The sequence below is a fragment of the Medicago sativa genome, chromosome 8 (assembly GCF_051527215.1).
Source record: "Medicago sativa cultivar Bolivia chromosome 8, Bolivia_mono, whole genome shotgun sequence".
NCBI classification, from domain to species: domain Eukaryota; kingdom Viridiplantae; phylum Streptophyta; class Magnoliopsida; order Fabales; family Fabaceae; genus Medicago; species Medicago sativa.
In genome coordinates, this window is record NC_140756.1 from 56,170,495 (window position 1) to 56,181,870 (window position 11,376).

The window sequence follows — 11,376 nt, forward strand, 5'->3', positions numbered from 1 at the left end:
GTAGCGTATATTTTTTGAATATTTGTTATATTCGCGTGTTTTATCGCTTTAATAGAAATAGGACGTTACAGTGGATGATTAATTTGATGTATAATTGCAATTCCGAGAAAAAGATACATAGTTTTTTTTTGTGAATAAAAGATACAAAGATTGTGTTTCTAAAAACAATCACATGTGTGTTTATTTATTGTTGTTTTTTTATATTTCAACCGTTGGATATTATTTTGCCACGTGTCACACATCCAAGATGGTAAATGGGGTAAATGGAGCAAAGACAAATGGAGCAAAGATGGACTCATCTAGACGAGTCATCTATTTATGCATTTCTTATGTTGAATATATTCTCACTCTCTAGTGGCGAGTTGGGCGCCTACACCCTTGTGGTGTAGATTTGCATGAAGAAGAAGTTTAGTAGCAGTGAGTCTCTGAGGATGGCTGTGGAGCCTACTCGTTTACTTATCGCTTTTGGGAGTCTTTATCGAGTCGATGCCATGATCTGTGACACTAGGGATTCGGGATTTATTTCATTTTAGATTAGGTTTTAGAATTCGTCTTTGAATTCAGTTTTGATGTTGATACAAATGATATGACAATTACTTTGATGTTTTGAAAAATTTATTCCGCTGCTACATTTTTAATTTAAATGAAGTGTTTTTTTTTTTGAATTTTTAGAAGATGTGTGACACCCTTGTGTGTTTCTTTATTTTCAATGCGTTTTGATTATAAATATAAAATGTGGGAATTAGGGTGTTACATATGTGTTTGATGTTGGGTGGTAAATCCACCAGTTTGCAAGTGCTAGTATTTTCAAGAGTTGTAAGCTCATCTTGCATTGCCTGTTGCCAACAAGTGTGCTTGCTTGCTTCATCATAGGTTGTTGGCTCAATGTGTGAATCAAGCGATAAAGAAGAAGCACAATGAGATGGAGACACATTAGTATATGATAAGGAATCTGAAATTGGATATTTAACATTGACAGATAAAGCAGGAAATGATGCAGATGCATTATTGCAGACATAGTCTTCGGGTTGAACATTACTAAAATAGACTTGAAGGTGCATACAGTCGAGCTAATATAGGTCTTTCCTTTAGCTAATAGATTGTATCATATTTTTTTGTATATATATATATATATATGGGTTATGATAGAAGACACCTTTTATGAAGGTGTCTTTTATCAAGTTACTCTATGAGTATTTGCGAAAAGACACCAATTTACTTTTATGAAGGTGTCTTTTAGCAAAGTTATAACTAAAAAGTGAAAATCACACCTTAAGGTGTGACTTGATAAAAGACACCACCAAAGGGTGGCTTGTAACATAACCCATATATATATATATATATATATATATATATATATATATATATATATATATATATATATATATATATATATATATACATATATATATATTATGCATTGTCCCTACCAACTGAGCTAAACTCACGAGGACACTCCTTATCCTTAGGTCTAAAAAATAATTATCGGATCAAAATTTCTTCTATTTTATTTTTTTTGTTCTAAAAATTACTTATATTTGAGGATGTATCACGGCAGATTAAAAGTTGACAATCCCTTTCTCCTTGAAGCTTTCCACAGTCTCCTTGAGGCTGACTTCCAAAGGAGTAAACTCGGTTCCTAAGCTCTTAGCCTTTTCCTTGGAAATCTCTGACAAATATGGCCCATCGCCATCACACCTGATAAAGTTGTAGAGAGTGTCTATGTTAGTAAAAGATAAAAAAAGATTAAAAAAAAATGGGTTAATTATGTTTCTAGTCCCTATAAAATAGCGACCTTGTAAGTTTAGTCCCTACTTAATTTTAATAGCATTTTTAGCGACCTTGTAGAGAGTGTCTATTTTATAGGGACTAGAAACATAATTAACCCAAAAAAAATTAACCAATTAAATTGAGAGCACAAAAGCATTTATAAATCTTCTTAGGGTTAGTGTAACCCAAATAGAATCATCACTGAGAGCAAAAATCAAAACATAGAGGATGATGTAAGTCACTTCTCAAGGAGATAAACAAGTTAGAACTACTTTTTAATAACTACCTTTAAAGTCACAAATATAATTGGTTGTGATTTGTTGACATCGCATCAAAATTAAACTAAGCGTTTAGAAAGTTTGTTTAAGTCTTAACTATGCTCTACCTAGTTTGTTTCAAGGGCTAGGTGTGTTAAATTGCATTCTTGGAGGTATAGAAATTGAACTTACTTGTCTGATATTTTTAAAGATGGGTACATATCATGCAAAATACTAGCGAGTTCTGAATAGTGCGCCACTCTCTCTGCCAACAAATATCTTCCACTGGCTGAAGCAATCTCATATGCATTTATATGAGCTTCAGCAACATCTTTCACATTGCACCATCCAACAGCTTTATTTGGAAATGGTTGACCTGTATCAAACAATTCCAAGACTTATTCTATTATGCAACAGTATTGGCACTCAGTTAGGCATGACAACAAGTGTAATTATTTTCAAGTAAGAAAACTTACCATTTATAATATTCAAAACTAGCTGAACACTTCCATTAACTTGGTCTGGATGTAAGAGAGGTCCTAACACCGTACCTGGGTGAATAGCAACCATGTCAATGTTATTTTCTCTTACAAATTCCCAGGCAGCAGCCTCAGCCAAAGTCTTTGAAAGTGCGTACCATAGCTGAAAACACAAATAAAAATAGTTAAGAATGTTGCTGTTAGTGTTAATTTATAAGAAATGTCTCACGTAGGAAAAAATTACTAACCTTTGATTCCTTACAGAAATCAGGATTTGAGAACCATGTCTCATCAAGTATTGTTCCGGGAGCTTTTGGTGTTGTATCAAATGCAAGTGCAACAATAGAAGAAGTAAATACAACTCTTTTGACAGAAGGTGATTTTGCACATGATTTAAGAACGTTAAGAGTTCCCTTCACTGCTGGATCAATCATCTCAGCCTAAAATCAAGAAATCATTAGTTATTAGTGCATATATACACACATTCAACTATTTATAAATAGTAAAATGGAATGAACCTGTGGATCGTTTATGACAAAACGAACAGGTGAGGCAGTGTGGAAAACACCGTCACAACCCTCAACAATAGAGTCAAAGGAACCTTCTTCCAAAAGATCTGCCTTAAAGAGTTTCAACCTCTCCTTTGCACCATCAAGTTTAAGCAAGTGGTCAACCTTTTTAGGATTACCTGCTTGCACACCAATCATTCATAAGTGAAACCAAATAGCTGAAACATAAAGGACAAGAGTGTTGTGCTGATGAATTTATATAAGGAGAAAGAAGCACATACTTGGGTCACGGACCGTGGCTCGGACAGTGTAACCACGTTGAAGGAGAAACTTAACAATCCATGAAGCAATAAAACCATTAGCACCTGTCACACACACCACCTTTCCTTCTCCACTCATTATCTTCTTTCTCCTATTCCTTCACAAGTTTTGGATTGTCCTTGACTCTCTTGTATTAAGAAATTAATACTCACAATTTATATTAAATAATAACTAGTATATGCTGCCTCTTAAAAAAAAGGATAGTCTATGGATATGTCTCAAGTACATATATGGTTAAATTTTGATTATTTGGTTAATAAAATAATTTTTTACCTAAAGTATAGATTCAAAATAAAGATATATAAATTAAATTTATTTGGTTAATAAAATAATAGAAAAATTGTGATTTTAGAAATATTGCAAAATATATAAATTAAATTTATTTGGTTAATAAAATATTTTTTTACCTAAAGTATAGATTCAATATAGTAAAAATTAATTTGGTATAATTAATTTGGTATAATTTGGTCAATATAGTAAAAATTAATTTGGTTAATTGATAATTAATATATTGATATATTTCGTTATATAATTTATTCAATATAGTAAGAATAATTTAATTTGGTCAAATTAATATTAATTATTCAATAAGAAAATTGTGTGTCATTAAAATATTACACTCAATTTATTCATTTAATAGAATAGTTTTGCAATAGAGTTGTATTGATATTCATCAATAGTATATATATAAAGTAAAGGTTTTTTATGCCACATGTCACTTCCACATTCATTCTCAATATTTTTATTATTTTTTCTATTTTATTTAACATAAATATCTCAACAAACTTTTGATCTTATGCACTCAATATTTTTTATCTCAACAAACTACACATCAATCAATCAATCAATCAATAGTATATATATAAAGTAAGGTTTTTTATGCCACATGTCACTTCCACATTCATTCTCAATATTTTTATTATTTTTTCTATTTTATTTAACATAAATATCTCAACAAACTTTTGATCTTATGCACTCAGTATTTTTTATCTCAACAAACTACACATCAATCAATCAATCAATCAATCAATCAATCAATAGTATATATATATATAAAGTAAGGTTTTTTATGCCACATGTCACTTCCACATTCATTCTCAATATTTTTATTATTTTTTCTATTTTATTTAACATAAATATCTCAACAAACTTTTGATCTTATGCACTCAGTATTTTATATCTCAACAAACTACACATCAATCAATCAATCAATCAATCAATAGTATCAATAGTATATATATAAAGTAAGGTTTTTTATGCCACATGTCACTTCCACATTCATTCTCAATATTTTTATTATTTTTTCTATTTTTAAAAACCAATATTTTATTTAACAAAAATCGGGTTTTCGGGCTACTTGATCGGATTGCTCCGAAACATCCCCAGAAAATCAGAAAAAATTCAAGGACCATGACTCCCATAGAAGGGACTACTTACGGGACTCCGCCCCTCAAAATCCAAAATTCCATCGTTTAGACCCATTTTTCATTTTTATTAATTTTTCATATTCTCATAAAAATCCCAAAAAATTTCGATTAGTTTTATTTGATTTTTAGAATTTTTCGGTACTATTTTTATATTTTTATGATTTTATTTGACAGGTTTTTAGCATTTTTTACTCAGTTTTTTTGTTGTTTTTAAAAGGAAAACTCAAAACTGTTGAAATGTGAGAGAGTCTGATGACTGATTATACATAAGAATTGTCCGGATTATAAAATCCAAAATAGTAAACATGAATCCTAATTTTAAAATCCGGAATGCACAAGGGCATTTTTAAAAATTTTACAGGGCGCGGGAGAAGGCAATAGGGTGGGAAAGTAATAGTCCATGTTTAAAGGACCCAAAACTATTACCACTTGGACTAATTCATTATTGATTTTGTTACACTTTTTATTTATATTTATTTTTATTTATATTTATTTTTATGATATTATTATAATTGTAAATTTAAATAAATTCAATCTAATATACTGACACGTGTATTCGTGCACACAAACTTATAAAACTTATTTAATATCTAACCCGGGCAACGCCGGGTCTCTAAACTAGTATTATAGAATAACACAATCAAATAAATTTGCTTACTTACTTTCAATTAATATATTTAATTATTTCATTTTAAATTATAAATAATTATCAGAAATGTGATTGTCTGTCGGTATATAAAAAAAAAAAAAAAAGGTATAAAAAACCCTACAGCTAATATTATTTTTTTTTGACAAAACCCTACAGCTAATTAACAAGGAATAAATAAAACATATCTAAGCAATCTTCTTGATTAGCCTCTCTTTACACATGAGTCAAACATAAATGACCAGATTGTCTGATAAGATCTTAAATTCTCATGACAACAGGAGGATAAATATGAGATGAAGCACAACCATTCTAAAATCACAAAAAACAAAAATCATAATTCATCTTTCGCAATAACAATAACTCGGGTTAGATGATGATGTAAAGCGGTTATTGATGATGTAAACACATATACAAGTTAAATCGCTTAGAGTACATGATAGATACATAATTCATAATTTGCTTCGGTACGTGGTACGGGTTCGGGTATGCGGTACTCGACATGAGAAGAATTCGGTACGTCTGGAGGTATAGAGCTTCGGTACGCCTCGGTTTGTAGTACTAGTTAATTGAATATAATAACCTATCAATAATTTTTTAATAAAAAGAGATTTTTAGTAGGATTTTTAAATAATACTTAAAATTTTGTAAAAAAAAATGTGAAATTTATAGAAGTATTTATAGTTTTAACAACTACATTCCAATGAGTCCAAAAAAGAATTGTCTAATCGTAAAAAATTTGCTAGTATTATGCTATTGTTATTAATATTGAATTATTCACTTCTTCGTAAAAAGTATATTATTAATTCATTCTTTATATGTAAAAAAAAAAAAAAAATATGCATGTTCTTTTTCTTTCAATGCAAACTGCATGTTCTTTAGTTGTTGAAACAAAGCTAAAGAGCAAAATAGTCCAACGTCGAAGGTTTTATTGGCATAGATACATAGGTAGGTTACATTATAAATAAGCCTATGACATTTTATAAAGATAAGGTTTAATTATAGTTTTGGTCCCCTAAGTATTAGAAAATTGCGATTTTAGCCTCCTAACAAAAACAATAACAACACAGCTACCTAAGTCTAGCCCCTTTTGCACTTTTAACCCCGCAAGCCAATTTTTACTAGAATGGGATTTCCTGCTGTAACTGCGTCACGCAGTTACAGCTGTGAGCCGTTCGATTAAAATCAATGGTCTGGATTGTTTAACTGTGTAAAACCGAGTTTAAATCTGAACCGTCCAATCTTGAATCAACGGACGAGATTTGTTACAGCGTGAATCTGTGTGTAACCTTTACAAATCCAAATCCTGACAAGATCAATGCATATGTGGCACTTATTGAGATGCCACATGTGTAATTATTAATTTAAAAAAAAATGGAAAGGGCACATACTCCAAAACTAATCTGATACACCACATGTGACTTGGTGAGGTTTCTGGTGACTTTTGTTGTGTTTTCCGGGGACTAGAAATCGCTGGCGGTGAGAGACTCATCGAATGACACTGCTCCGGCAAACCAAAAGAAAGAACAAGAAATTGAGGTTGATTTGTTGCTTCTGTTAACGACAACGACGGAGAATGCTTACCAGTAAGATGATTTGGTACCACCGGAGCTTTCTCGTCCACCAAGAGAAGAGCCTCTCGACAATTAAGACTCCTCATCTTCCTCGTCGGAGTAGGTGTTTCCTCCAACATCAACGACGGGTTCGGCATTGCGCGAGAAAAGCTTGACGCTGTTGTCGAATCTTAGAGTCTTGTCGTCGGTGGAAATAAGAAGGTTATGGAGGCGTCGACGGATGATGTCATGTTTATGCAAGAAAAGGTAATGTTGCTATGGCTTTGAAATTGTATGATGGTGCGAAAAATGAGTAATGGGTTATTAGGTCAATTGAGTTTTCGGCTTTGATTAAGATGTATGGGATATTGGGGAATTATTATGGGTGTTTGAGTGTTTATAATGATATAAAGTTCTTGGGGAGAGCTAAGAGGGTTAGGGATGCTAAGGCTATGTTTGGATTGATGGGATGAGGTGGAATGAGATGGAATGGAATGGAATAAAGTTATGTTCCATTGTTTAGATTGTAAAAGAATTATGGCATGGAATGGTATTCAATGGAATTTATTCCATCCCATTCCATCACTTACTTCAATATTACTTCCCTTCCAACTTGGGGGAATAGGATGGAATCATTAATCATTCATTTCTTATAAATTATAAAATTACTCTTTAATCCCTCTTTTTTTGTTATTCTTCTGGTCATTTTCATTTCGGTTGGTTGTTTTATCCTCATAAGTCTGGATGCTGGACATAAGTCTGGATGTTTTATCCTTTCTGCGTCCATCGTTATGAAGTTCATTGTATTTTGTTGGTAACATCATGACGTTCACTATATGACATTATGGCTAGTATTATAATTATAATTATAATTAAGCCAAGTCTACTGATGACACCATTTATGTGGGTTGGAAACAATTTAAATTTATTTACGTTTATTATTAAGCAAGTTAAATTCTTTTTCGATTGATGAACTATATTTTATAAATTAATATTTCGCTTTAATTTGATATCATATTAATGTATTTAAAATAAGGGTAAAATAAAGAATAAACAGGTATAATCCACTATATTCACTCAATTTCCATGCTAATAATTGAAAGGAGAAGAAACTTAATACAAGCTAAAAAAAATATTTAAATAAAAGATAATATGATTTTTTTTAATTAGGGTAAAAATGGAATAAAAAAGTTATAACTCATTCCATTCTGTTTATTTTCCAAACAATGGAACAAGTAATTTGTTCCACTCCGTGGAATAATACCTAAACAATAAAATGGAATATTTATTCCATAATGGAATATTTATTCCATAATGGAATATTTATTCCATTCCGCTCCATTAGATTCCATCAATTCAAATGGAGTCTAAGAGTGTGTACCAGGAAATGAAGGAAAGGTAGCGAAGGTGGTAGTGGGGGTGAAAGAGTGTAGTTTGGGAAAAATGGTGATTGGTTTTGGTTCTGTGCCTTTTCCATTTTCCTTTTTTTATTTTAATATTTTCATTTATCAATTCCAGCATGACAATAAAATGTTTTAAAAAAATAACACATGGCACCTCACTTAAGTGATGTGAGTGCCGCATCGGCTTTGAATGATTCAAAATTGGTCTGAGGGGTCAAAACTGCAAAAAAAGGTTTAACATGGAGGGCTGGGTTGTTATTGTTTTTATTAGGGAGCCAAAACTGTAATTTAGCCTAAAGATAAAGCCAACCATAATGCTTGGGAGCGGTGGGCCAGTGTGGTATGCTTATTCCAAGGTGGTTAGCAGTTCCCAATTCTCATGAATTGGTTCAAATTAGTTCAATTTTTTTATTTTAATTGTTTATTACTGGTAAGTCGGGTTCCCTATAGCCTACCAATTCCCAGCGAATTTGAGAGAATGGGTACCGCGAACCGGTTCATACGAATCTGGTTCACGGTTCTCTGGGGTGTTGAACGAATTCTGTTACTATGGAGTAAAGTGTGATCTTGCAAGATTGTAAAACTCTTTTCGCTCTCCGTCTAGAATTCTGACATACATCATCAATTCATTAGGGAAATCATTAGAAATTAACTCTAACACCCTACCAATTAACACGCCATCAATTCACTTCCTTCTAAACTTTTCGCTCTCTGTCTAGAATTCTGACCTACATCACTCCCATCTACCAAACTTTTCCACTCCATCATATTTCAGAATTCTTATTGTTAATCAAGATGATTTTTGTGAAGGATTAAGAAGCCAAGATGTCACAAACATCTGAACAAGCAGCCCCAACTCCTTCTACGACACGGACTCCTTGGTCTAAAGCCAGAATGTTATGATATAGTGACCGATGTTGTTCCTGTTATGGTTGTTCCAGGCTGAGCTACCACCAATGGCGGATCTTGAGTAAATTTGTTGGGGGTACCAAAATTGTATGCAATATAAATTAAACAGTTTCACAAAGAAACAATGAGTAACCAACAATCTGGTGGTTGTTCACTCTTGATTATTGTCTGGGGGGGCTGGTTCGATTCCACACAGTAAAATAAATATTTATTCTAATTTATTCTAATTCTAATTTATTCTAATATATTTACTTTATTCAATTTAATTTATTTACTTTATTCTAATTTATTTATTTACGTTATTCTAATTTACTTATTTACATAAAATAAATATTTATTCAAATTTGAATAATATATTTACTTTATTCAATTTAATTTATTTACTTTATTATTTATTTACTTTATTCTAATTTATTTATTTACGTTATTCTAATTTACTTATTTACATAAAATAAATATTTATTCAAATTTGAATAATATATTTACTTTATTCAATTTAATTTATTTACTTTATTCTAATTTATTTATTTACGTTATTCTAATTTACTTATTTACATAAAATAAATATTTATTCAAATTTATTCATTAAATAAATGCAAATACAAAATAAATAAAAAGAAATGAACTAAATTAATATTTATTCGAATTTATTCATTAAATACAAAATCAGAAAATAAAAGAAAATATAAATAAAATGAAATGAACAAAATTAATACATATAACAACATCTCATTTTATTAATAGAATTCATACAATAACTGATACATTTATTCGAATTCACTAAATCTACTTATTTTCTTTTTACCCTCTAAAAAGTGATCGGTTATGGGGTAAATAGTGACTACCCTTCTTAGGGGAAAAGACATCATCAACCCTTGGGTTAAATTTAAATTTTGTTCTTTTTATACCCTAAGAAGATTCTTTTTACCCACGGTAAAAAGTTTTTGGGGTAAAAATTTGGGGTAAAAAGAAGAAAATTTAATTTTATCTCAAGGGTTGATCTCTTTTTCCTCAAGCCGGCTATCCACTTTTTACCTCAATCCCGACCACTTTATACCTCAAAGGGGTAAAAAGAGACTAGAGACTATTGAAGAAAAAAAAAAGAGAAATAGGGGGAGAGAGTGAGGAGAGCTTGAATGTGAGATGGTGTGAGGAAATGAGGAAGTTTGGAGAGGTATTTATAGGTGGTTTCAGGTAACATGGCACTTAATGAGGTCAAAAAAAGTGAAAAAAACTTTAAAAAAAATAACGAGTAAAAACCATTAAAATGCATTGACCAAAGTCCAAAAAACGTGTGTTCTTGAGCTCTGACCAACCGGCCAACCTGCGTGAATTAACACGCGCACCGGCCAAAGGAGCATGACTTAAGTCACACAGAGTTATAAGGTGCGTGAGTTAAGTCACGCAGCGTCTCTAAATTACCTTTTTTAGCTCATCATCTATTTTTTTTTTCTTTTAGGTGGCCAATATTTTAAATCATAACAGAGTCTCAAAATTGTTTAAGACGCCATGGACATTATCAAATAGAGCCATAATCCATATAAAGTTATCCAATCTCATATCAGGACAGTAATCGAGATCCTAATCCTCATTACCTTCCAATTAAATGGTATCATCATCAACAATGTAATGAAATGTGTTTGTTTCAAGTTTACCAAATTTATTCCTAGGAATAATATTCCTTGGAACTTTAAGATGGGAATTATATCCAAGGTTTATAGAAAAAAAGATGTTTGTTTAACATTATAATATTCTCGGGAACCATAAAAATAGGAATTATAATAGGCAATTACATATGAAATTATTCCCATCTTCATGGGAACTTTATTCCCACCCTTTTCTTTGGGAAAATTTTTCTATTCCAGGAACGTTTTATACCCAGGAATAAAATTTAGTAAACGTGTAACAAACATAGGCATGCATATTTCTATCTTTTTATTCCCGGGAATTCAGGAATATAACTTGAAACAAACGCACCCTAGAAACCAAGATACATAAAATTCAATGAGGATTTAAAAAGTTTTTTGTTTCTTAAAAATTCCTATATATTTCAACATATGCACAAGATAGAAGGCACCAGAGAATACATACAATAAGATGCA

General features: G+C 31.1%; 1 protein-coding gene across 1 annotated transcript; it reads right to left on the reverse strand.

Annotated features, from left to right (window-relative positions):
• Positions 1-1,452: 1,452 nt before the first annotated feature.
• LOC146899724 (cinnamoyl-CoA reductase CAD2-like) lies at positions 1,453-3,482 on the reverse strand. Its single transcript, XM_085737480.1, has 6 exons — positions 3,297-3,482; positions 3,025-3,194; positions 2,755-2,946; positions 2,504-2,669; positions 2,220-2,403; positions 1,453-1,698 (listed from the first exon to the last, which is right to left on the reverse strand). Exons 1-6 carry the CDS (start codon positions 3,412-3,414, stop codon positions 1,560-1,562), a joined length of 969 nt encoding a protein of 322 aa, XP_085593606.1. The 5' UTR covers positions 3,415-3,482; the 3' UTR covers positions 1,453-1,559.
• Between the last annotated feature and the right edge of the window lie 7,894 nt (positions 3,483-11,376).

Bases quoted from the DNA above. Each gene is read 5' to 3' on its own strand.
- LOC146899724 (XM_085737480.1), bottom strand. From the start codon at position 3,414: ATGAGTGGAGAAGGAAAGGTGGTGTGTGTGACAGGTGCTAATGGTTTT. The intron at 2,947-3,024 runs GTTCATTCCATT...TCTTGATTTTAG, and splicing joins TTGTCATAAACGATCCACAG to GCTGAGATGATTGATCCAGC. The intron at 2,404-2,503 runs GTAAGTTTTCTT...TGTTTGATACAG, and splicing joins AGTTTTGAATATTATAAATG to GTCAACCATTTCCAAATAAA.